Source organism: Lissotriton helveticus, chromosome 10, assembly GCF_964261635.1.
Source record: "Lissotriton helveticus chromosome 10, aLisHel1.1, whole genome shotgun sequence".
Classification (NCBI taxonomy): Eukaryota; Metazoa; Chordata; class Amphibia; order Caudata; family Salamandridae; genus Lissotriton; species Lissotriton helveticus.
Window position 1 is genome coordinate 723,702,020 of NC_136071.1, and position 27,196 is coordinate 723,729,215.

Below are 27,196 nucleotides of genomic sequence, written 5' to 3' on the forward strand. Positions count from 1 at the left end.
GCGAGCGACGGCTCATCCATAAGGGCTGAGGAGAGTCGCCCCACTGGCACAGAGCCAGCAGCTGAAAAATAAAACAATATTTTATTATTTAATTTTTCAGCTGCTGGCTGAGCCACCGTGTGTAGGGAGGGGCGGGGTTGGGCCAAGACGTATGAAGCAGAGTGATGTGCACAGCTAAGTGTGCATGTCAATTTGGCCAGTCGTCTTAGGCCAGCAAAACAGACATGTGCAGTTAGGTTTCTCCAACCCAGATGTACTGCTCTCATGCAGCATAAAAGCAGAACAGGGATTGGATGGGGAGTCTCTGATGCTGTCGTAGGGACTGCTTGGAGAAGGAAGCAGAGGAACACCGATGCAAGAGGCAGTCTGATAGGTTTAATTTATTATGAACCCCCTCTGCGCTCCCGCCACAGTCCCTCCACCCACCGCACCACGTTTTGTGTCAACCGTCACTGAGATAGGCAACATACCTATGTTGGTTGGTGCAGTATGCTCGTAGGCATATTGATAAAACTTTCTGGCTGCAGCAGGGTTCATCTGGATTAGCGTCACACACCGCTCACACCACACTTCCTCTGGTTGATTGACAGGATAGAAAGAGTTGAACAGGAGGTTGACTATACGCCGGGACACAGGGCGGGAATCGACTTCAAGGCGAGCTAGAATGTGCTCCATGGGACAGATTTTCCAGAACTGCACAAAGGACAGAAAAGCAGCGATTACTACAAATCCACATAATACACATTTTTTAAATGTAAAACTGAAGTTTCTACAGGGTTTTAGGTACGAAAAGTGCACTGTATATGAGATGAAGAAGAGGTGGTTCCAACTTCATTGCCTACTGTTCTGACAATGTTATATCACGTCACCAACCAAACTTGTGTTTCAAGCTGCATGGGAGCAGTAGTTTATGTGGGTCTCTTCTCTTTTGTATTCAGCTATGGTATGATTGTCCATGCTGGCTCTTACACAGAGCCACTGGCTTAAATACCAATTCTACATCTGATAATTCACTGCCATGACAGAGCAACTATGGCACACAACATTTTTACCAATGTTTCTACATTGTAAGGAATTTCCAAACTGCTTTAACAGGGCTATGGGAGATCTTGCCAGTGCGATGCTGGCTCTCTGCTCCAGAGGAGAAAAAAAGCACAGCTTTATGCCAGAGGGAAGCCAGAGTGGTGTGGGTAGATGGCAGGCACCATGTATTATTTCTAGATGTTTGTGTGCAGTGGAGGTCGATTGAAGGGAAGGTGATGTGGGAGAGAGGCAGGACTTTTTATTTTTATTTGTTTGGGGAGTGGGTGGTGGGGTAACATGGAGGGTGAGCATTGGTTTCTGTCTTTCAGACCGGTCTGGCTAGACTGTGTCCTGCCTGTGTTCCGTTTCCTCTTCTGCGGGTTCAGCTGCGTGTTGGACCTGTATCCGACACTTCCATTGGTTGCGACGCCGGGCATAGAAGCGCTTCTGGCGCCTTTGCATGCCCACACATGCAGTTGTCCACAGCGTATTCCCATGTTGATAATGGTATTTCTAGAGCCTCCAAGGGATGCTTCTGCTCCTGTTGTAAGGGATATCTGCTCTGCTTCAGAGGTTCAGTCATCTATATCAGGCGTGCAGGCATCTAACTCTTTCCCGTGGGAACCAGAGCGGACCATTTTTGCTCATTTGATATGATACTGGAAGTTCTTGAGGGACTGCCATCCGCGGATACGATGTTCAGCAATGTTGATTCTTCAGCAGAGGATTCTTAAAACAATCTGGCTTCGCCGTTTAGCTACTTTTAAAACATTTACTAAAATTGAAGGTTAAAACTGATGTTTTATTTATCTTCTCAGTTCTAACTGAGCTTCATGGCTTTCAAGGTGCTCAGTGCAATAATCACAAAATATACACGTTTAGAGGACCTTGTGAACACCTTTTTAAAGGGAAAAACAGCTATATTATGGACATTATTAAGGCTTTTAAGCGCTTTTTAGTATGTTTTATTATAAATGATTTGTATGCCTTTTTCTAGCGTTGGCTTTATCATTACCTAGCTGAACTTGTTGATCTTTTGATGAGGAGTGGGTGTCATGTCCTTTAGGATAGTCCCGTTATGTATACCCCATTTTCACTTACATTTATTTTTCCCATCCACACGAAAATAACGATTCGACACTGGTGACCTTTTACCTAGTAGCTTGATCTGGTCTCCTCGATACCAGGCTCTAAGCATTCTATCATAGTCCATGTACCTGACGTACATAAACATGTCCCCAGGCACGGCAGATTTATTCTGTATAAGGGTCACCACTTTTTTCATCCTTCGCCAACAACCAGCTGTGCATGATCACACTTGTTTAGAAAAGCATTGATGATTGTTTTCAAAACATCCATGGTTGTTTTAAAAACATTGATTCTAGAAAAAACCCTGGAGTGACCACTTTAGTATAAAAGACCCTCCCTCCCCCTACAAATTAGAGTAGAATTCCTGCCAAGCGGAGACTGGGGTCCTGCATGCCGAATTTCCAACAAGCAGCGATCTGACATCCCTTGCGGGTAGTCATCCTCATTCCCAACCATTGGGTGAGGGGGCTGGTTATTTTCTCGGGTTTCTTGGCTACAGATACATTCATCTAAAAGCATATACACCTACCCGCCCAGGTTCGGGTAGGTAAATTTTCGCAAATTACTTAGGGCATGCATTTTAAGAACATGCAAGTGCTGCTGTTTTTATCTGAACTGTTTCTGTTCATCTTCTTAGCACTATAGTACAAATATATCTACTATTCACTGTATTGGTATTAGCAATCTCTTTTATATGCTTCCATCTCCTGATTGTCGCAGCCCATTTATTTTACACAAGGCTGTCACTGGACCAATAAATTCTTATTGAAACGTTCTGATCGCCATCCTGTGTATTTTCTGAGAGAAAGAAAGCACGAGTGTCTGAGCTAAACATACTGTACTGTTTTCCACGAGCCCTGAGGAATCAGGCTTGTCATGTTCAGTGGTTGCCAGAGACTACCTACACCGCTGTAGAATACTGGAGGGTAGTAGTAGAGCTAACTGGTCTAACGTCTGATATATCCTATGGGGGTGTCAGTAAGCGGTTGGGACCCCAAGCCCTAAGTTTAGAAGATTGGCCAAGAGAGCTAAGACTTCCTGGTAGAGGAGCGCCAAATGATTCTCCGACATGAGATCTAAAGACGGTGGCATGGAGGGCGGGGGTAGTCTTGAAGGGGAGAGAGTAGGCCCTTCGGACTACCTGCAAAACCCACCTGTCTGACGTGATGGATTGCCAGTGGGGGAGGGGATGGTGAATGCTGCCATCCACCGGCCGCAGATGGCCCTAAAAGGTTAGACTGGAATGGTTTGAAGGCTGCTGTAGGGAGGGTGGGGGGTGGACTGGCCCGCCCTCTGGCTCCCAGGCCCGCCGGTTTCCACATCCGTGGCCACACAGTGGCTAGACAGGCTGCGTGAAACGGTGGCTGGACTGAGTCGGACGTGGTGGGGTGCCTCTTCCGTAGCCATGAAAGGGACGAAAGGCAGACTGTGGTGGCCAGAGGGCACAGCGAGGCCCAAGGATCTGGCCCTAGCCCGAGAATCCTTAAAAACGCTCCCGCGCGAGTCTGTCGTGTCACCAAAAAGGTGAGGGCCATTGAAGGGCATGTCCAGGATAGTTGACTGAACATCCCCAAAAAAACAGACGTCCGCAACCAGGCGTAGCACCGAAGGGCTACTGACGTGACAATCGTTCTGCCCAGTGAGTCGTGGTATCCAGTCCACAGCAGATTGTGAATTTTGCTGCGTCCCTCCCATCTGCGACGGCTTTGGAGACAACAGCCCGGGCCTCCTCCGGGCACTAAGGCAGCACCTTCACATCTATATCCCTGATTGCATGGGTGTATCTGCCCAAAAGGCACGCAATATTCACAGACCGTGCTGCCAAGCTGAAGAAAGAGAACATGCGCTTCCCAAGATGATTCAGCTTCTTCGATTCCCTTTCCGGAGGTGCAGAAGGCAATGCGCACTTGCAAGAAGAAGCTTGGACCACCAAGCTCTCGGGGGAAGGGTGTTGGATGAGGAAAATGGGATCGCCCGGAGCCAGACGGTGGTGGCGGGCAATCGTCCGTTCCACAGGAGCCCTTGTGCTGGGACCAATTGCCCAGAAGGATATCCGTGAGGGCTTCATTAAAGGGCAAGAGGGGTTTAGAGGAAGTTGCCGCTGGCTAAAGCACCTCGGTCAGGTTAGTCCTGACTGCCCCTGTAAGGAGCTCCAGGCCCAAGGTCTCGGCTGCCCTAAGCACCATCACTGCATAGGACGCTCCCTCCTACCTAGCCATGGTAGGGGGAGAAAGCATGCCTAGGTCTAGGGAGGTATCCAGACCACTGGCATCACCCAATTCCTCTCTCCAGTCTGGTTCTTCCAGCTGGTCTGTCAAAGGGTCAAGCGACCCCTCCCAGTCCTCATCCCCCTCCTCAGAATGATAAGGAACACATGGGATGAACAAAGGAACAAAAGTACCTTCTGGCGTCAGATTCAACGTCAGTCTTGCTCCATCTCAGGGATGAGGATGGGGACGGCATCGGCCGGAGCCGGCACTGGGGAAGGTCGAGTAAGGCCGACTGGTATCGATCCAGATCCAGGCCTGTAACAACGGGGGCCCTCTGGCAACGAGGCCGGAACCGTTGGCATTAAAGGCCCAAAGCCCCTACTCCGCGGGTTCCAAAGGTGCACCAGCAGAGTCAGGCTGCCCAAACACACGGTGGAGGGCTTCGTAGAATATACAAAGCTGGGCACTGGACACCCCGGCTCCAGGAAACGCAGGGAGGCACTGTGTCGTCCCTGAGTCAGGCATCGGAGACGGAGCCTTAGAGCGACGAAGCTCCGGGTACCGGGTCACGTCAGCCGACCGATGGTGGAAAGGCGAAGAGAGAGGGTGCTGCTTCTTCTTCTACTTGCGCTTCGACTTACCCAAAGAGTGAGAAGACTTGGACGAGGTGTGGTGGCTCTGCAACCGGTGTTGAGATCTTGCCCCCCCGAGCGAGACAGAGAGCGACGTGGAGCCGACTGCTGGGCCTCCAAATGCTTTCGGGACTGCTCCTGCATCACTTCGGATTCATGGCCCGACGGTCGGAGCCTGACTTTGGGTCGTACGCACACTCCAGAGGCAAGCGAGGTACGGTCCGTCAAGGACATCATCTTGTGAGAGGAGTCGCAAGGGTTGAAGCCGGTCGGACGATGAGACATCCCTCAAAGACTTGAAAAAAAGACGTTGACCAAAGGAGAAAAAAGTTTATGTAAAAAGTGACTAAGGGGCAAGCTGACTCGGTTCTGCGCTAAGCTGCCACAGAAAAAGAAAGAACTGATGTCAACGCGCAGGGGTGGCGCTTAAGTAGGCACCACATCGTCGGGATCCAGTAAGGAATTTATAACTAATAGTCTCTTTTAGATGGGGTCTTTAGCCAGACCTAAGAAAAGCAATATAAAACGTTAAAGTAATAAATGGCATATGGATGGATATAGGGAACTTCAAAAACGTAACACTGGAGCAGAAGACCAATTGAACATTACCTCCTTGTTTTGGCAGATCCCATCGGCCCAAAGTGTTCAGAAACACCAAGCAAACCTGAGACCTGAAGAGTTTCAGAAAAGTATCTTAAAGGGACTGCACAGCTTAAAATAAATCCAGTAGAAGAGTTAGCTTCAAAAGGCCACAAAAATGTCCCAGTCAATGGAGAAAGCAGGAGAACAAATGATGGATTTGAACCAAGCCAGTGACAAAAGACAACTCTTGAAAAAACTGTCACCATCAAGAGCTGAGGAAACAAATTAAATGGAGCAGGCGGGCAGTGGTAGAAACAAGCTCTTTTTTGTGTAAAAATGGGGATAATGCAGAAAACAGTCTCCCAGAGAAGACAGATGAAAATAGACAAGCAAATCAATGTTATGACACCAGCAACATAGTCTGGAAATAAGGTTATCAGATTATGTGTGTGCCAGTCCTCACATTTCGTTGAAGTTTCAAGTTGTATTTTCTTTGGGTCCATAAGTAATGAACTGTTTTATAGTCTACAAACTAATAAAGCAGAACCCAAGGCTAAACTATTCAAGTTAGAAACACAACAAGAACAGTCTTAGTATGGACAACCCGATTCCACTTCAGAAATGAAGATCGGGAAGCTTTGTTTTTCCTGGCTGGAGTCTTTGACTAAAGGAAGGAAAAGCATAGTCCACGCATCAGTCTCTTAAACGGAATCTGTACAGAATCTGAACTTTAGGAGACATGGTACGTTTTGCTTTCTTATGACAGAAATATTGACCAAGTTCTAGTTCCTAAAAAACAGATAACTACTGACAGGGTTGCCGCACTAAATGTAATGTATGAAAGTGTCAAGACACCATTTGAGGGAATCGCTGTAAGGCAGGAGCACAAAGATTAAGCACTGGTCAAACTGTCACCTTTAAAGCATCTCTCTCTTTGTGTTGGTATGTATATACAAGTACGCTAGGTTCCTAGGCAGACAATGTTGATGAAAACGAAACCATCTGCACTAATGTCACTAAAATGCATGCACAAGTGCACTTTGTAGGAAGCTGGTTTTTTTATATAGTGGACCAAAACGAGGTAAACTGTGTAAAGAGTCCCAGCAAACCCCAATTGGTTTAAAGAGGCAAAAATGATAACCCAAATGCTCTTTTATGGTAGGCTGGGTGAACAGTTAGGCTTATCAAAGGGTAGTGCTAAGCGTTTGTTGTACTCAAGTAGGGAATAAATGGAGCTTGAGGTAGTCTGTCTCACTGAAGATGCAAAAATTAGGACTGCTGGGCCACTCTGGAAGTGGGTCTCTGCTGTGCCAACGTCCCTGGACGGCTGTTAAGTCTTGGTGCAGTGGGAGTCCAGATTGGACCCTCACAGGCTGTGCTTGTTTTGAGGGGTCTGGTATTGTGTGTGGCTCCAGTTGACCCTGTTGTCCTCTCACTTGGTGGTGGAACAGATCTGACATTCAGGGTCCTCTTCCTGGGCGGCTGCTGCGTAGATCTGGCCGGGGAGCGACAACTTGGTATATTGGACTGCAAGGGAGTAGCACTCTACTCCAACGGAGATTTGCTGGCAATTTGCGAAGGGCTGGCAATCTCCCAGGGTTCATGGAATCGGGACAGCTGCAGGACAAGTAGCTGGTCAGGATAGTCGAGACTGGTGAAGGCAGGCAGGCAGGGATTGGCGCCAAAAGTCCACAGTCAGTCTTCAGTTCTCAATGTTCTCACGGCTCTTCTTTGCCCTCTCTTCTTGATCCGTCGAATTTAAGTTACTGGTGTCAGGTGTGCCACCTAAATACTCAATTTAGGAGCGTTTCAGAGAGTGACTGGTAGTAGCTAATAGGCTACTTATCCTTTAGGCTGTCTAAATAATCTATATGACCACTTCCTGTGGGAAGTGAGCAGAACCCTGCTCCAAAGAGCCTAATTCCACCACAACTAAAGATGGTGTAATTCGTAAAGTCGTGTCCACTTAAGGTAGCCCACCTTTGGGGTGGAAGTAGCCTGAGCGAGGAACATGGCTCCAGACGAACAAGTTACTTACCTTCGGTAACGATATATCTGTAAGAAACATTAGTTAGTTAGATTCCTTACCTTAGAATAACCCCCAGGCGTCAGACTGGATCCGGAACCTTTTTCGTAGCAGTACCCTTGCGCGTCAGTAGGAGACGTCTGCGGCTCCGCTTCCGTCGTCGTTGGCGTCGGGATGACGTCGGAGTACTTAGACGCCGCCCTTGCGCGCCGACGTCAGTTCTTATACACAGCTTTTCCGCGCCAGAAACGTAGAGCCATGATAAAAACAGACACTGGTGCCATGAAACTAGGGCCCTGAAAGGGATGACCTTAACCCTAGATATCGGTTTGCAGAACTGGGAGGATGGGTAGGGCGGTAAGGAATATAACTAACTAATGTTTCTTACAGGTATATAGTTACCGAAGGTAAGTAACTTGTTCATCTGAAAGAAACACGTTAGTTAGATTCCTTACCTTAGAATAGATGCCCCAGCAATACCAACCCCGGTGGTGGGTCGGCGAACCAAGATCACACCAGAAAGTCCTGGAGAACGGAACGGCCAAAGAAGCCATCTCTCTGGACTTAGCTGTCCAGGCAGTAGTGTCTAGCGAACGTGTGCAGCGAGGCCCACGTAGCTGCCGGACAGATGTCCTGCAAGGGGAGGCTCCTTCCTTGCCAAGGAGTAGCAAATCTTGATGCACAAGACGACCCACCGAGAAATGGTTCGGTTGTGCACCGCCCGTCCCTTCTTAGCGCCCACGTAACCAACAAAGAGTTGGTCCTCCACCCGGAACTGGCGTGTGTGATCCAGATAGTATGAGTGCGCACGTGTTGGGTCCAGACGATGGAACCTCTCTTCCTCTTTCGAGGGATGCGGAGGCGGAAAGAAGGTGGGCAAGGTGATGGACTGCCCGATGCGGAAGGCTGTGACTACCTTGGGCAGGAAGGAGGGACGCGTTCTCAAGACAACTTTGTCCAGATGAACAGAAAAGAAAGGAGGTTGAGAAGAAAGGGCCTGGAGCTCACTCACTCTCCTGGCAGAGGTGATGGCAACCAGGAATGCAGTCTTAAGAGTGAGAAGACGAAGAGGACAGTTATGAAGTGGCTCAAAAGGAGCGCACATCAGATAGGTCAGAACAAGGTTCAAGTCCCACTGCGGCATCACGAAAGGAACAGGGGGAAACATATGAGTGATGCCCTTCAAGAACCTATTTACAACGGGGGACTTGAACAAAGAGGGCTGATCAGGTGGCCTTAAGAAGGCGGAAATGGCAGAGAGGTAGCCCTTAATAGTGCCCAGAGCAGAGCCCTGCTGGGCAAGAGAAAGAAGGAAGAGGAGAACCTCAGAAAGGGGGCAGAGAGGGGATCCACAGCCTTTGCTGTGCACCATGCCACAAATTTGTTCCACCTGCAGGCATATGCCGATTTTGTGGAGGGACGCCTGGCTGCCAGAATTAGATCGCAGACTTCAGGAGGCAAGTCAAATGGCCTCAACTGTCGCCGCTCAATCTCCACGCATGGAGGTGGAGACTGGACAGGTTCGGGTGGAGGACCGTCCCCTGCTGCTACGACAGAAGGTCCTCCTGAAGAGGCAGACAAATCGGGGGATCAACTGACATGCTGAGTCGCTCGGGATACCAGTATCTTCGTGCCCTGTCCGGAGCCACAAGGATGACTTGGGCCCGGTCGCGCCTGATCTTCTTTAGCACTATGGGCAGAAGTTGTATAGGCGGAAAGGCGTACAACAGACCGCGACTCCACTCGCGACGAAAAGCGTCTTCGAGCAAGTGCCGCCTTGGAAATTCCAATGCGCAGAACTGATGACATTGCGCGTTCGAAAAGCGTCTTCGAGCAAGTGCCGCCTTGGAAATTCCAATGCGCAGAACTGATGACATTGCGCGTTCCCTTCTGTGGCGAATAGATCTAACCAAGGCTCTCCCCACTGCTGAAAGAGACCTTGCGCCACGTCAGAGTTCAGACGTCATTCGTGATCCATCATGCACCGACGGCTGAATTAGTCAGCCCTGGCGTTCAGGGAACCTGCCAGGTGTTGAACCACCAGGGTCACTCCCTGATGTTCCAGCCACTGCCAGAGGCGCAGAGCCTCCTTGCATAGGGTCCACAACCCCACCCCGTCCTGTTTGTTGCAGTACCACATGGCGGTGGTGTTGTCCGTGAACACCTGCACTACACTTCCCCGGACAGAGGAAAGGAATGCCTTCAGTGCAAGCCGAATCGCCGGCAGCTCCAGAAGGTTGATGTGGAGCCGGGACTCCGTCAGAGACCAGAGTCTTCTGATCTCTGACTCTCCCATGTGGCCCCACCCAGCCCAGGAGGGACGCATCCGTCACAACTACGTGCTCCGGTTGGGAAAGGGAGAGGGATCTGCCGCTGACCCAATCGCGGTCCGTGAGCCAATACTGCAACTGTCTCGCAGTACCCTCCGAGATCCGGACATGGTCGGACAGGTTGCCCTGATGCTGGGCCCACTGAAACTTCAGGTCCCACTGCAGAGCACGCATCCGCCACCTGGCGTGATGCACCAGAAGGATGCAGGAGGCCATCAGCCCCAGAAGCCGCAGCGTCAACCTTACCGAGACTCGGGATAAAGGCTGAAAGATCGGAATCAGAGCCTGAATATCCCGAACCCGCTGTTCGGGAGGATAAACCCGAAACTGCGCCGAATTCAGAACTGCTCCGATGAAGAGGAGCCTTTGAGAGGGACACAGGTGTGACTTTGGCACATTGATGGAAAACCCCAGCAAGTGCAGGAGGTCGGCCGTAGTCTGAAGGTGGCGGACGACTGTCTGGGGCGAGCCCGCCTTCAACAACCAGTTGTCGAGGTAGGGGGAAGACTGACACCCCTAACCTGCGCAGATGAGCTGCGACCACCGCCATCACTTTCGTGAACACCCGTGGGGCGCTGGTAAGGCCAAAGGGGAGCACGGTGAATGGAAGTGCTCGTGGCCTACCATGAACCGCAGGTAACGCCGGTGGGCCGGCAGGACGGGGATGTGGAAATACATGTCCTGCAAGTCCAACGCCACCATCCAGTCTCCGGGGTCCAGGGCAGCTAAGACCTGAGCCAGAGCCAGCATCTTGAACTTCTCCTTCCGGAGGAAGCAGTTGACGTTCCATAGGTCCAAGATAGGGCTGAGGCCCCCTTTGCCCTTCTTGGGAACCAGAAAGTAGTGGGAATAGCAACCACGTCCTACTTCTGGCCCAGGAACGCGCTCGATGGCCCCCTTGGCCAGGAGGGCCGACACTTCCTCTTGCAGAAGTTGCAAGTGATCCCCCGACACGCGGTGGTACTGCGGTGGCATAGCTGGAGGGGTCGCCTCGAAAGGGAGGTAGTAGCCCCTTCGGACGATTTGCAGCCCCCACCTATTCGAAGTGATGGTGCGCCAGTGGAGCAGGTGATGGCGGACCCTGCCCCCCAGTGGCGTCAAATGGGCCTGAAAGCTCAGACTAGAAGGGCTTTGAGGCGGATGCTGCGGGGGTGGATGTGGACTGGCCGCGCCGTTGTCCCCTGGTACTGCAATGGCGGTTAACATGTCCGCCGCCGCGCTGGATGTTAGACTGCGGCCCTTTGCTGTCATCACGTGAAGGTGCACCCCTTCCTTGGCCCCGAAAGGTGCGAAAGGCAGACTGCTGCTGACGCCCGAGAGGCCCAAGGAATTGGCCGCAGCCCTGGAGTCCTTGAAGTGTTCAAGCGCATGATCTGCCTTGCCACCAAAGAGGTGGCTGCCATAAAATGGCATCTCCATGAGGGTGTTCTGGACATCGGCCGAGAAGTTGGCGGACTTCAGCCAGGCGTGGCGGCGAACTGCCACCGCCGTTGACATCGCCCTGCCAAGCGAGTCCGTGGTCTCCAGCCCACATCATATGGAATACCGAGCTGCGTCTCGTCCCTCCGCGAGGGCTTGAGCGAGCTTCGCCCGGGCCTCCTCCAGGCACTCTGGCAGCACAGCCGCAACCGTATCTCACAGAGAGTGGATATAACGGCCCAAAAGGCAAGCGGTGTTGACTGATCGCAACCCACAACTGAGGGATGAGAACAGTTTCTTACCAAACTGTTCATACCTTTTGGATTCCCAATCTGGGGGTGCAGTCGGGATTGCGAAATAGAGGCCTGGATAACCAGGCTCTCGGGGGTGGGGTGGGTGGAGAAGGAAGCTAGGGTCGCCCGGCGCTGGGCAGTGGCGTCTGGCGACATTCCTATAAACAGGGGGCCTGTAGCGGGCCTGGACCAGGTGCCCAACAGGATGTCCATGAGAGCCTCATTAAACGGCAGCAGAGGCTCCGGAGCGCCCATCTGCGGTTTAAGGACCTCAGGGAGGATGTTCGACCTCACAGTAGCGACGGGGAGCGTAATCGCCAAGGCCTTGGCTGCCTGCGTTAGCACCACACTATAAGCAGCCCCCTCCTCCTTAGCCACGGTGGGAGGGGAGACAAAGCCAGTGTCAGGGGAGGTATCAAGACCACTGGCCTCCCCTAGCTCCTCTGTCCAGTCCTGAAAGGACTGACACTCACGTGTCAGAGGGTCCTCAGTCCCCTCCCAATCCCCCTCGTCCTCCATCTCCTGAAATTGAGGGTCAAAGGCTTCAGCCGGCATCAAATGCGGCGTCGGTCGACGCCGGTCCAACGCCGGATCCGGACCGAGGGAGGGATCAGGGGCGGTGCCGTGCGGGGACATCGCCGGGGGAGACACCCTGAGGGTCGACGCCGGCGGGGTCGTGAGGTCAACGAGCGGCGACCCGGAACCGGATCCAGAGGTAGCCTGCGGCGTCGGGACCGAAGGCGCCGCCGGGGCTAAAGCACCCGACAGCACTGGGGCCAAAGCACCCGGCTCGCCTGGACTCCCAGTCGGGGCCGCGGGGCGTGGAGGCACCGCGGGGCCCGACGGAGGAGAGAGGGACCTCATGGCCATGAGGAAGGCCTCGATCTCCTCCGGCGTCGCGTTCAGCCCAGGGACCGGCGGGTATGGAGTTGGTCGCGGCGCCTGCGGCGCTGGCAGAGCCGCCCGAACCCCCGGCCACGTCGTGCGAGCGTCGGGGGGGAGTTGGAAGAGTGATGTCGTCTCTTCGACTTCTTGTGCCTCTTACCTGAGGACTTGGAGCCCGACGAATGGTGTCGACTCGTCAAGCTTCGATGACTGTGGCCCCGCGACCGGTCCCTCTACCCCCTCATGGACCGGGACCTTGAGCGGCGCGGGGCCGACTGCCGGAGCTCGAGGCGCTTATGGGACCGCTCCCGCCTAGCCTTCAACGCCAAGGCCCGGCAGTCGGGGCACGACCAGTCGTCCCCAAGGCAATACAGGCACCGGCAGTGGGGATCGGTAACAGACATCAGTTGAACGCAGTCGGTACATGGCTTGAACTACCGGCACCGAGAGTCGTGAAGACTCTAGAAGAGACCAAAAATGATCAAAAAAGTTTAGTCAAAAAGTGACTACGGTACTGCTTTCTCCGGACCTGCGCTTGCTGTTGCGGAAAAAAGAAGTACGAACATCAGCGCTCGAGGGCGGCGTCTAAGTACTCCGACGACGTCATCCCGGCGCCAACGACGCAGACGACGGACGCGGAGCCGCAGAAGACGCCTACCGACGCGCAAGGGTACTGCTACGCAAAATTTTCCAGATCCAGTCTGACGCCTGGAGGTTATTCTAAGGTAAGGAATCTAACTAACGTGTTTCTTTCAGATTATATCATTTTCTTACTTGTCCTGGTGCCAAATGGGCCAAGCGCAGGGGGTGGCAATTCAACTGTCTTGGGAAGCCTTGGGTCACATATCAAAGGCAGCAGAGTTCTTTGAAGCATCCTGCCTTGATATGCTGATCATTAGCCAACCTGCTTGGAGGAGGTGACAGCACCTCCCGCCAGAGCAGGCATTGCTCCTGCCCTCAGAGAGCACAGGCTCTCACCTACAGGGTGTCAGAGGTCGTTCTGTGGCGGCAGACTGGACTACACCAGTCAGCCGGAACACTGGTAGACAGTAGGTTTTCAGGGGCAGCTCCAAGATGCCCTCTGGCTGCATGTATTAATAAAGCCATCACTGGAGTCAGTGTTGATTTATAAAAGTGAGATGTTTGATACCAAACATCTCTAGGTTCAGTGAAGCCATCATGTGGCTTGGGAACTTGTAAATACCAGTATCTAGAATATGTACTCATGGCTCCCCTGTACACTTTTAATATCGAAGAATCAACTTAGATATCACAGGGGCATATCTGTTCATGCAGATATTTCCATACATGTAGCATAATGCCCCATGCCTTATGGGTTGGCTCACCTATACTGCATGCAGTGTCTGTAGGTATGGCACACAGGAGGTGTGCAATGTTGTGTCTGTACATTTCTCTGCACCATGGGTCGCAGCCTGTAATGGCAGTTTAGTGCTGAGGGGTCACTTAGGGTAGCACAACACATGCTGCAGCATTAGAGACCCTCTTCAGCCTCCTTGCCCTAGGTAACAGGGGTATCATTTACTAGGGACTTACAGGGGGTGCTAAATGGGATTGCCAAATGGGGTAACAATTATACAGATCATACAGATCATAGGGCTATTGCGACGCTGCAATGCCCAACGGGTGCCCCGAAGGGTCACTTTAGTGAAAATCTTTTATTGGTACGTCGTATGTTGAATGCAAGGTAGAGTCTAGGTAGGGAGGTATCTCATGTGTGGTGATGTGGGTTAAAACTGGTCAGGGATTACACCAACTACTTTTAATAGTTGAACCGCCCTCTCAAATTAAAAACCTTTATAGGTAAAAGCTACCAATTGGATCCTAAAGTACCCTAGTAGTCTGATGTGAGTTTCCTCTTTTGGGTCCAACTCTAGTCAGTCAACACGTTTCGTGCCTCTAAAGGTCAGGAGGAACCGAGGCGCTTTGTCAGGATAAGAATAGTGAGTCAATCTTCCTACCCCACAAATGTGTCAAAAGTGGTACCCTTTCAGTGGTATCTACTTTTTTGATGTTGGCTTGTCAACCTGTCAGGAGAGCAAAAGGAGACAGAATTATCATGTTCCTGGCATAAGAGTGTCTTATTGACCAGGATAACCATTATTGTGGACCAAAACGTTCCACAATAATGGTTCAGTGTTGGAGTGACTTCCAGACACGTAAAGACTTATACAAGACACACACAACATAAAAATAGGTAGGGCCGGCCAAACAAGGAGCAGTAGCCCTATGATGAAGCATGACATCGCTTTGGGATGTATGAGGGCAACATGGAACAGTCCTGCTGACTGCCACAGTGCATGTGCCAGAGTCCTGCACAACCTGCTGATAAAAACAGGGGGGGGGGGGGGAAGATGTCGAAATGGGAAACTTTCCTACACACCTTTGTTTTTATATTTTATTATATAAATATATTTCCTCAAATGTATAGTACTGATAGAGCAGAAATGTTATCTTTCAACTGTTAACGAGAATTTTACACAGAAATGATTTGCAACACCTTTACATGATGACAAAAAATGTGTGTTAGGCTCCATGTATTAAGAAACACACAAATGAAGGTCAGATTTAGATACTTCATCGTAAAAGCAGGCAATGTTAGAAGTCGTTTTCTGATAACACACAATAGTCAATAAGTTGATGTGAAATTTTACATTTAAGTAACGTGATCTTATGCTTAGATAAACGTAGCAAATAAACAATAACAGAAATTTTATGTAAGAATATAGTTGCTTCATGTGTTAGAAAACGAATACTAACACTAGAATGTGCAACATGAGCACTGATATTGACAAAGTAAAGTAGGTGCTACACGAGGTTATGTTATGATTTGCACTTCGTAAAAGTTAATTTCTGATGTGCTTTTAAATCCAGTATGATGTATTAACGTGTAACGTGCAAAAGAGACTTAAGAAATTATATGTGAAACAATAGTGAGTATTAAAAAGACTACCCAATACTTAATTAATAATTAATTAATATTCATATTGAAGTGATTAATATACTTGAAGGATTAATGCACCATTCTATGTAATGTGAGATTCATATTTTAACATAAATTCATCGTAAATAACTGCATTTCATGAAGGCCTCAAACTTTGCTTCCTTTCCTAGTATGCACTTATGAACTGAATAGTCTGAAGCCAACGGGAACTTTACGTAACGTTTCCACTTGTGTTCTAACACTCAATAGCCTTCTTTCAAGTTTGTAGTTTACTTGACGAGACTTGCAACAAAAGTGTTGCTTCCTAGAGCAGTGCTAGAGAAACGGATGAGCATGAACTCGAATACTTTCCAAATGCTACAAACAATCATATGACTAAACTAGAGTGGTTCTAAGGAAATTGCAAGTAATGAATTACTGAATTCTTTCGGATTTGTATACTTTTACTTGCTACATCATCTCATCCTATCATGGGGAACCAATTGGACAGAGTAGTCCAACAAATATGGTGATGTCAAGGGGTGTAAACCTGGAATCGATAAAGTATAATTGCATACATTTTGAATAAGGGGCATCACCCAGCTAATCATCTTGCTGTACAGAGACTGGGGATTGGGACTTCCAGAAGCAACGCGAGCTGTGACGAAATAATGTGCTTGCCACCAACTGGTATCATAGTGGAAACTTTTCGTCTGAAAGGGGTCAAGTAAGAGCAGCTGTGGTATTGACGCTGCAGTGCGGACAGAGGCAGACTATTTGGTCTATGAACTGGAACTGGTCATTTGATATTTTCGGAACTTTACTAAAGGGTTAGTATGAGACCCAACTGATTTCCAGCCAATTCACTATTTTTGAGATAAAATTTCCCGTGGCGAAGGAACATAGTTCTTTCATAACTGAATCTCCCAGAATTTGTAAATGCTTATTACCAAACGCTTCTGCTTCGCACTTGTGTCTGTGACAAGATGCAATTTCCTATACAACTGAAGCACTAACATAGTTTACTGTATATGTTATATTAACAAATAAAGACTCATATTTAAGGTGGTGAAGATATTCCTTACGGCGGTTTATCAAAATGTCACTCAAGAATAGGGTCTTGGCGTAATAAAATGATAGAAAACAGCTCATGACAACTGTATCCCAGATGCCAAGAAAATCTTCATAACCTAATCCTAGTGCTGGGTCTCAAATCGATGACACGAACATGGTGGTGTGTCCTGGTATCCAGTAACTCAAGGCAGTGTTTTTCAGCACTCAAATCGATGACAAGCAACACGTTTTCAGGCTCCAAGTCTTCTACCCATCAAGCCCGATTGATCGTACCTTAGCTGCCCGGATAGCCTTGATTTTTAGCAGCAAATCGACAAAAGCAACACGCACTTTCTCAGAAGTATCATGGAGGTTATATTTCAAGGATGGCAGGAGCTGTTCGAGTAATGGATGGCTAAGCTTGTTGTCTAGAAGTATTGGAAGACACTGCAAGAAAGGGAAAAACAATGAAAACACTCTCCTCACAATCCAACAAACCTACATTCCAAAAAGCACAGAAAACATTCTGTAACATCATGTAGAAGGAATACATGCACCCCAGTATTGTGGAACCCTTAAAACTTAATAAGTGCTTACATTTGTTCTCCCCCACCTTCTCTCAAAAAACATGTAGTGTGCAATCAGACAGACCTTTATGCTGGAGCGGATGGGCTACTATTTCTAATACTTTATGAATTTGAGTCATGCATTTTAGCTAGAAGGCAAGTTTAATTACACTTAGTATGAGGTGAGCATCCTCCAAGTCTACATCACAGACAGGGTATGTGCTGGATGGAGAGAACAGATTTTGTTGGCTATAAGGATACAAGAATAATGTCACCCTGTGCTAGGAGAGGCGAGTATTACATGAATACTTTTTTCAAGGTAGAGAACCAGAAGCTGTAGTTGCTGAGGTTTACTTGGTCCAGCCCAGTGGCAAATCGTACCAGGAATATTTTAACGTACTCTAAAGAGGTCGCGGACCATACTCACATTATTAAATTAATTGTTCACTACCCTTCAGTGCTTTTAAAACCACAGGGACCACATTTCTGTTGAAGGATAGGCCAAGAACATATTCAAGTGCACAAAAATGGCTCACATTAACATCCATATGCACTTCAAACATCACCCATTTTAGGTGCTTAATCTTTTTTACCTCTGCCTATAAAGATAGAATACACACACAAATCCTGTGCTCAGGAGATTGGATGACAGTCAATGTTATAAAGGAGGAGCTGGGTTTTAACTATACAGTTAACTAACATTTTGGGTAGCTGAAAACAGTGAAACATTATCTGTATTACTGTTTTGGCACTGGCAATAAAAAATGTGTTACTCGTCTACAACTGTAGTTGCCCAACATTGATGCATTAATAAATGTCATTCATTCATGTGTGTTTACAATATTCTAGTAATATATTGATATGCCACAAATTTTTTGTTTAGAAGCCTACCCCCGTCTTTGGGCTTTTTGTAATTTCAGCCAAAGAGACATGAGGTGAGGATAAATAGACAGTGATAAGAACGTGATGGATTTTAATCTTAACAGCTATCCAGATTCTCTGGTCATGTTAATAGGAGAATCACAACTGCATGCCTGCCATAGATAACTATGGCACCAGCTGAGTGCCTTATATTTGGCACATTAATAGTTCTGTGTTCATTCCTATAGCAGTGCTCTATGCATTTGATAATCCCACTTGCAGTTAATTACTGAAATAGTCAGTACTTCTTCATGCCTGCTGTACCAGATAAGCAGATAGTACATATTTTAATATCCATGTTTTTGTATGTTTTACTGAAAGGTTATAATGTTGAGGGCCTTTCCATCTTGAGTAACAGGTTTCACGAACTGAGAAGTAAAGGTAGTTTGATGTGTAAATCAGATCTACAGTTCAGTGAGAGTGAAAATGCCTTTGACCCACCAATCCTTGCAACTAATGTGATGACAACCAGCAACACACACTTCCATGGAACATAATATATCCCCAAACTAAGTATTGGTTTGAAAAGCGACAATCAAGAACAAGAGAGTAGTGTTCTGTTCCCAAGTCAAGCTGACCCCCTTGGTAAAAGCACACAGAGAGCCTATCAAAAATAATCTTGAGGTTTTTTTTTTTCCCCCGTTCATCTTGAAAAGGCCTCCAGGGGAAATAAAATGGACACATCTCAGTCACAGTTGAGCAAACACAGCAGCACAGAGGACACTGGGTGATTTGTTCTTTATTCGCACGACAACAAAAAACTCTTCTAAAAAGAGATTATATTTGCCTCTGGCTGCTACTGCTCTGGATTCCGTAAGGATCTGTATTTAGTTGTCCTTCAAGTCTAAGTGGACAAACTCTAAAAGTTCACAAGCCAGGTTGTGGGACCCAACTTCTACAGACTACAAAGAGCAAACCTATTTTGTACATTGTAAGAATGTTAGGCATTATTAGCAATCCAATGTACAGCTGTATAAATACCTGAAGAAGATTTAAGAATGGCCATTGCTTTTCCTAGGAGAATGCAATTAGCATTGTTTTGCTGCTCTATCACATGAGCTTTTACACTACTCTCCTTATGGGAAAAGATGAGAAAGCATACATAAACAATGTTTATCATTCAATACAGTAAGTAAAACAGATGGGCGTGTGCTTCTGTATATAGGAACTCCGGTGCAAAGTTTGAACTTTATATTTTTGTCTCCATCGCGACTAATTTCAGTCATGGGATTCCCCAGTGTTACAACGTCAACCAGGGCTAAGCAGTGGTGTGGATTACACCTTGGATTTGATCTGCTTTCAGAAATGTGCAAAGCTTGGCACACCATGCCCACCAATGAATGGCTTCTCTGGACTGAGAAAGTGATACCATGCCCACATTTTGTGTATGTAGTGCATTGTGATGGTGCGACAAGTCATTGCCTGCAATCTCCTGTCATCCCTAGAACTCACTGATATCTTTTAATTCAAGGAAGGTGATACGCATCTGTTGTTTTGCTGTCACATAGTGGGGTGGAATCATCCAAAGTGGGTGTTGGTTCGAATTAGAATTCGTGGAAATACCATCCTGGCTCTAGGCGCTGTCATCCAAAGCAACAACATAATGACTCGTAATAACTTTCACTGCCAAAATCTGGATCCACCATTTGTGCAATTTTTGTTCAAATGGGTACAAGTTCAGCCTTTACTGTGACATCACATATTTACACAAAGAAGTGTTAGCAGAGCTTTGCATGACCTTACTATCATCATACCAATGGTTCAAAATGGTAAATGGTGCCCAAACAGATTTCTGTTTTGTTACAGTGAGCCTGACACTACACGTTACACTCCAAAAGACTTCGAAATCAAAGTTTCTTCTTGGTGTCCAACACCACTTATTATAGTGCTTACTTGAAATAACCATCCAGTTATGGTTAGAAAAGCAACTGTCATCTAAAATCAATTATTCTGCAAAGACCGATGGAACAGTAATGATGCCCGGAACTCTAGATGTATAACTGACAATATTAGCCTGCCAATTTGAATAGAAGGTATATAATGCGACTGCAGAGTATTTTGAAGGTGGCAGGAATATAAGTGTTAGACCTGTCTGGCCCTTTGCGTAGTCCCTCCAATTTATTATTTATTTTGTCCCCTTTTTGCCCCTCACACCGTTGTATCTTTTTGTGCCACTAGGTTTTTATGGTGTTGGTCTGGGGGATAGGTGCTCTTTTGCCCTCATAGTTTCTCATCCCAGGCCTAGATGCCTTTCCTGACCGGAATTCACTTGGAGTCACAAAATGGTGGCTGCCAACTGTCACAACTGCCATTCCCTGGAATGGCCTCATAGACTAACATTGGGGCCTTCCAGAACCTTCTGGACCCTACTGGACCCTGTGTGGACAGGCTATATAAGGGTAGGGGTCAGGAAGCCATTTTGTGTAGTTAGAGAGTGAGAGGAGTAAGGTGGTGGTGAGGGGAGGTGGACGCACAGAGAGAAGTTAGTTGCACAGAACGTTTGACAGCCTCTTCTGGTAGACGTTTCCCCCTTTGCCTCTAACTAAACCCTCTGATGGGACCTTGTTATCTGAGTGAGGCAGCTCAGAGATTTCAGTTGGCCCCCCCTTGTTGATATCCTCGGGCCCCTGCTAGCCTTAAGCCTCACTGTGGACTGAGTAAAATCCTCTCCCTTTGATTTGCCTTGCCGTTGTCCCCGAGAAGTGGCAGTGAATCTCCCTGCACCGGTCGGAGACTCTGTGAGGCAGAGGCAAGGAATTTTGGCGGAGTTGCTGGGCTGGAGAAGGAGATCAGAGTCGCTGGTCTTTGCGCATGCTGAGTAGCGCGAAGCGGTGACCAGCGTGTGTAGGCGGGCGGCTCCGGAGGAGTGAAGTCGTCCAGTATGCTGCGCAGGCCCAGTGAGGTGCGAGGTGATTACCGTGAGGCGAAGCGCCGTCTCAGGGCCGCGCATGCCTAGTGCTGGTGGGCGGCTGGTGAGGAGCGGAGGCGTTCCGTGAGCTGCGCAGGCCCAGAGGCGCGCTGGGTGTCCGTCTAAACTGGTGAGGAGCGGAGGCGTTCCGTGAGCTGAGCAGGCCCAGAGGCGCGCTGGGTGTCCGTCTAAACTGGTGAGGAGCGGAGCTGGAAAGACTGGCGGGCGGCCCAGCAGCGTGAGGGAGACGGGCCTGGTGAGGAGCGCGGAAGTTCTCCTGTGCCCTACAAGAGGAGCGGGGAAGATTAAAGAAGTAAGCGTCCTGTCTGGGTGAAGTCCCAGAGAAGGACGAATATTTCCTATCAGGCGGCAGGGTTCAGGGAAAGTGGTGTGACGGAGTCCCTGGAGCAGATCTCAGACACAAGGTGAAATTCAGATTTCCTGACTCCTGAGCTGGGGTGTAGCCCAAGAGACCAATAAATCGGTTTTATCTAACGTTGCTCACAAGCTGATGAGCGTGAGTTACATAGGAAGTCCGGAGCCACTGGGAGGTAGACACTGTCCCTGACCAAGCAATAGAGCCAGCCTATGAGTGGATGTCAGCAGGAAATCCCCTATCGGTAGACAGAGTAGGTGGTTCCTTGGATTAGGTTTGACAGAGCCTGCCTGTTTCCAGTTTCCCAGTGTACTGCGTGGGTACCCAAACAACAGGGTCTTCAGTGGAATTTTGATTTGTCACCTACATTCTGATTGTTGAAATGCTGATGACCAATTGGGGAAACTGAAAAGAGATAAATTGCTCAAAGTTCTATTTGCTCTAAGCCCTGTTGAGTAATACTGATAAAAAGCTGTAAGAGTTTAAGACCGAAACCAAATGTGATTGACAAAGGAAATGTAATTTAACTGTGAAATGTGATGACTAACTGTAAGAGTGAAAAGAAATAACAGGAGAAATCATGGTGTGAAAAAGAAAGAAAAGCCAATCTATTTTTATAAAGGAATCCATATTTTTCCAATCTTTTGGTGTAGTGTCGTTTTTAACGTGGAATTGCATTGAGTTACTGCTGGGTGATTTGCAACCTTCCCACATGTGCCTCTAATTGTTAAATGTCTTGCCCTAGGCCAGGCTACCCTAGGTGACCTGACAACATTAGGTTCCAACATATTGGTGTCTAGCGGTGGGATCTTGACTGTGGTTGCGACTACTCTGCAGTAACTGAGTGTAATCCACTAACCTACACCTGGAGTTTTCTCCTAGCGGCCTTCCTAATTTTTACTTTTGTTTTTTCCAAATTTATTCCTGGTGGTGGGGTGGAGGTAGCTTCAGGTTGCCCTTGTAACTCTATTCTTTTTGTGTGTTTAACCTTGTGTTGCCTTTTGCAAAATGGAATTTGCACTGGAAGAACTGGACACTTATTCTGTGGCCCAGCTAAAGGATTTCTGCCAACAAATGGGGGTGTTCTTTAAGCGTGGTGCTAAGAAGGGGGAACTCCAGACCAGTTTAAGGGCTTGGGTGGAAGCACGCAGAGAAGGGAAGGAGGAGGAGGAAGGGACAGACCGGGACACGGTCATAGAGGTAGAGGGATTATTCCCCCCTGAGGTGGGAAACCTACTCCCAGGACCAATGACCTCCTCTAGGAGGGGCAGTAGTGTCTCCGGGGGAAGCTTGACCGAAGCGGAGCTCACAGACAGGAGGGAAAAAAGGAAGCTGAAGTGGGAGTTAGCCAGATTAGAACAGGAGAAGGAAGAGCGGAGAATGGCTCATGAATTCAAACTAAAAGAGTTAGAACTCCAGGCCCTGCAACGGGGACCCTTTCCAACTCCAAATGGTAGCAGCGAAACCAGAGATCCAACCAGGGGGTCCAGACCCTACCTGCCTAAGGATATAATTGCCAGCTATAGTCAGGGGGATGATATAGCCAAATGGCTGGCTGCCTATGAGGTCTCCTTAAGAGCCCATGGGATCCAGGAAAAACACTGGGGGGGTGGGTTGTATAAGTATATGCCTCCCACTGGTCGAGACACCTTGTTAGCTTTAGAGCCAGAGTGTCATGCCTCAAGCCCCCTCCCAGTGCGCTAGCCCTTTAATCGTGCACTATATAGGTATCCTTAACCCAGGGAGCGACGCTTCACGTTCTAGCGTCTAGCTCCGTTGGGTTCGTTCCTGTGCCTGACTTCCTGTGCCTGACTTCCGGTTATTCTTCGTCCTGGCGTTCTTCCGTTGAGAGAGAGTCTTCGGCTCTGTTAGTTCGGTATTGAGCCGGTTCAGGCTGTCTCTCTCATTTGCACAGTGCCTCTCTACCGCACCTGTGTATTTCGACACGTCCTGTGTCGCTTTCCGTTCAGGCTGCCTTGCAGTATTCTGGTGTCCCGCCCGGCGGCCGGGTTTGACTCCGCCATCCGGCGGGATTACCTCTCCCTACCCTCTGCCTCATTGCAGCTCCGCTTGTCAGCCGGGTTTTGCTCCGCTGACGAGCCAGGCATCCTCCCCCTGCTGTTAGCCTCATTTGTTTCCCGCTCCGCTTGTCAGCCGGGTTTTGCTCCGCTGACGGGCCGGGCACACATTCACTCTCCCTTTTTCTTACATCACCGTGGTGCTCCGCTGCCAGCCGGGTTGTGCTCCGCTGGCGGCCGGGTTGGTAACCGGTGCGCTGACCTTAGTTAGAATAGGGCTTTTCCTTATCCCTGCTTATTCCACTTACACGTTGGGGTTATTCAGCTCTGGTGTTTTTTGCACCTCTTTGGACTTGATTCTTGCGTGGACCAGTGAGAATTGGTATACAGCTACATGTTCCAGAAACACGGTAACAGCGCATTCTTGCGCTGCACATTATATTGATATCAATAATACTGTATTGAAGTGTTGACTCCTTGTTTTGATCATTGTAGATGTTGTTCCTACTATCAAGAATATTGACAACCGAATGCTTGTATTCAAAGAATCCTTTGGGGTGTGTTTCGTGGCTGTTAAGACAAAAGATCAGAGTGAGCAGGATATATTGTTAGTCACTCACTACACAAGTATACATTGGGTCATTAGACTTATAAGGGTATTGTCTTCTTCACTGCAGCTCCAGTTATATTCCTTTCCAGAGGTTTTCCCATATCCTTTCAGGGACATCAACATACAATCAGTTAGGTATGTAAGGTTATGTTGTATACTTGGGAATGTGATTGTCCTCTTCAGGTTTAAGAATATAACTCTTTGCGTTACAGCCTCTCTTGATTGCCAAGCCCTCACGAAGGTTGAGACGACCAGTTTGAAGACCCTCAACACCCAATTGTTACCCCAACCTTTCCTTGTTTTGTTTCCCTGTTTTCCCCTGACTTGCCTCCTGTACTCTAGTGCTTGATAGTCGGGAGACTGCAGGGGAAGGCTGTGGATTATACTTCGGATTCCTGACGCTCCTGCAGAATCATCGTGTATCCTTTACACAGAGGAGCAGACTAACTACCCCACCATGAAGCTAGCATTGATCAGGAAGTTTGGGCTAACCCCAGAAAAGTATCGCCAGAAGTTCAGGGGGAGCCACAAGTTAAGCACCCAGAACTGGGTGGACTTTCTAGATTATGCAAGGAAGGCATTGGAGGGCTGGGTACAGGGCAGTGGGGTGAAGGATTATGAGGGGTTGTATGATCTTTTTTTGAAAGAGCATCTACTCGAGAAATGTTTTCCCGAGCTGCGCCAACACCTGGTGGACAGCAAGCTGACTAACCCCCGGAAGCTTGCAGAGGAGGCGGACATCTGGGCAAGTACCCGGATGTCCTTAAAGGGGACTGGAGGGGATTCCCAAAAGGCCGGACAGGGCGCCCCTCAGAAGAAGGAGGGGGGGGAGATAAAAAGCGGGAGTTCTCTAAAGGTCCCCAAAACAGTTTCCAGGGAAAGGGAACAGGTTTCACCCCTAAGGCTAACCCGCCCAGAAACCCTCATCCTGGCCAAAGCCAGCAGCCAAGGGTTGTCCACTGTTTTGAGTGTGGTGGTGTTGGACATTATAAGGGAGATGTCAGATGCCCAAAGAGACCACACCCTCCCACCGGAGGAAAAGCCCCAGGAGTAGCTAGTGTAGCGCTCGGGGAGGAGTTGCCCTTAGATAAGGGGGGTGAGTGGGCGGGTGTCACCTTAGTGTCCCTGGGAGAACGGGAGATGGTTCCTAAGATCCAGGTGCCCCCAAATACCACCAAGTATGGGCAGTGGATCACCATCAATGGCCAGAGAGGGGAGGCTCTGAGAGATACAGGAGCCAGTATGACTATGGTGAGAAGTCAAACTGGTGTCTCCAGAGCAGGTGGTTCCCAATGTACTCCACCCCGCCGCGATGGCTGACGGCAGAATGGGCCACTATCCCGTGGCTGAGGTTCCCTTTGAGTGGGAAGGGGTTGCAGGTTCACTTCGAGTTGCCGTAAGCCCTGCCGTGCCAGTTGATTGTCTGCTGGGGAATGATATGGAGCATAATGCTTGGAGAGAGGTGGAATACCGGACGCATTCTGCGATGCTGGGTACACCTGACTGGGCCTGTGTAAGCACAAGGTCTACGACTGCCCGGAGAGGGAGTTCGCCTGAGTTGGAGCCTGGAACAATGGCCCAACCCGCTGCCAAAAAGGAACAGACCCGAAGACAGGAGAAGCGTGCTTCGGCTTCCACACCCCATGTGACAGATCGGCCGCCTGCGGTGGTGGACCAGGAGTCCGTGGAGGGGGAAGTAGTTTCTCTGGAGGACCTGCCCATCCCTGCTGAGTGGCATGTGGAGGGAGGGCCTACCAGAGAAGAGTTCTGTAAGGGCCAGAAGGAGTGCCCTACCCTTGAGGGACTGAGGCGACAGGCCGAAGCCCAGGCAGCAGGGGACGTTGCAGGACACTACCACATTTACTGGGAGGATGGACTCCTCTACAGTGAACCCAAGGTACCCTTACCTGGTTCATCAAGGGCCTTGGTAGTCCCGCAACGGTACCGAGCCTTTCTGCTGGAATTGGCTCATGCAATACCCTTGGCAGGACACTTAGGTCAGGACAAGACCTTTGCTCGGCTTGTCCCCCACTTTTACTGGCCTCAGATGAAAGTGGCGTCCAACACTTACTGTCGGACATGTGTATCCTGCCAGGCCAGTGGGAAAACAGGGGTGAAGCTGAAAGCTCCCCTGGAACCACTTCCAGTCGTTAGCACCCCCTTTGAAAGGGTGGGCATCGGCATTGTAGGGCCATTGGATCCACCAACAACAGCTGGTCACAGGTTTATCCTGGTTCTGGTGGATCATGCCACACGGTACCCAGAGGCAATTCCTCTGAGGACTGTCACTGCACCTGTGGTGGCTAGGGCCCTGATGGGGATCTTTACCCGAGTGGGATTCCCCAAGGAAGTTGTGTCCGACAGGGGGACCAACTTTATGTCAGCATACATGCGGGCAATGTGGAAGGAGTGTGGAGTGACCTACCGGTTCACCACTCCCTATCACCCCCAGTCCAATGGACTGGTCGAAAGGTTCAACAAGACCTTGAAGGGCATGATCAGAAGTCTGCCTGAAAGCCTGCGGAGGAAGTGGGACGTCCTCCTACCCTGTTTGCTATTCTACTACAGGGAAGTGCCACAGAAGGGAGTGGGCTTCAGCCCCTTTGAGCTTCTGTATGGGCACCCTGTACGTGGTCCTCTCAGCCTGGTGAAGGATGGATGGGAAAAGTCTCCCAGGAAACCCCCCCAGGATGTGGTGAGCTACATGCTGGCCTTCAGGAGCCAAATGGCGAAGTTGTGGAAGCAAGCTTCTGACAACTTGGAGGCCAGCCAGGCAGTGATGAAGGAGTGGTATGACCACAACGCTCACCAGGTGGAATTGGAGCCTGGCCAGAAAGTTTGGGTGATGGAGCCTGGAGAGCTAAGTGCCCTCCAGGATCGCTGGACAGGCCCCTTTGAGGTGTTAGAAAAGAAGGGTAAGGCCACATACCTGGTGGACCTTAAGACCCCTCGACAGCCCCTACGGGTGCTACATGCTAACCGACTCAAACCCCACCATGAGAGGCCCGAGGTCATCTTAATGATGGTGACTGATGGGGGAGAGGAAGCGGAAAGCGAACCTCTCCCAGACTTGTTCTCGTCTCAAGAAAAGGATGGGTCAGTGGAGGGAGTGATTCTCTCTCCAACCCTAACTCCTGAACAGCGGGAGGACTGTCGCCAGATACTGGAGCAATATTCTACGCTGTTCTCCCTTGTCCCGGGAAGGACTCACCTGTGTACCCATGATGTGGACACAGGGGACAGCCCACCAGTGAAGTCAAAGACCTACCGGCTGTCCGACAAGGTGAAGGCTAGCATCCATGGTGAGGTTGCCA

At 49.3% G+C, this 27,196-nt stretch overlaps 1 protein-coding gene across 3 annotated transcripts in view; it reads right to left on the reverse strand.

Annotated features, from left to right (window-relative positions):
• The window catches only part of NCAPG2 (non-SMC condensin II complex subunit G2), a 347,950-nt gene that overhangs the window by 195,666 nt on the left and 125,088 nt on the right, over window positions 1–27,196 (reverse strand). For all 3 annotated transcript variants that reach the window (XM_078663271.1, XM_078663272.1, XM_078663273.1), the window contains exons 13-14: window positions 16,778–16,930; window positions 471–693 (exon numbers count right to left, since the gene is read on the reverse strand). In XM_078663271.1, the coding sequence (XP_078519397.1) occupies window positions 471–693; window positions 16,778–16,930 (376 nt within the window). The remainder of the gene's footprint in view (window positions 1–470; window positions 694–16,777; window positions 16,931–27,196) is intronic.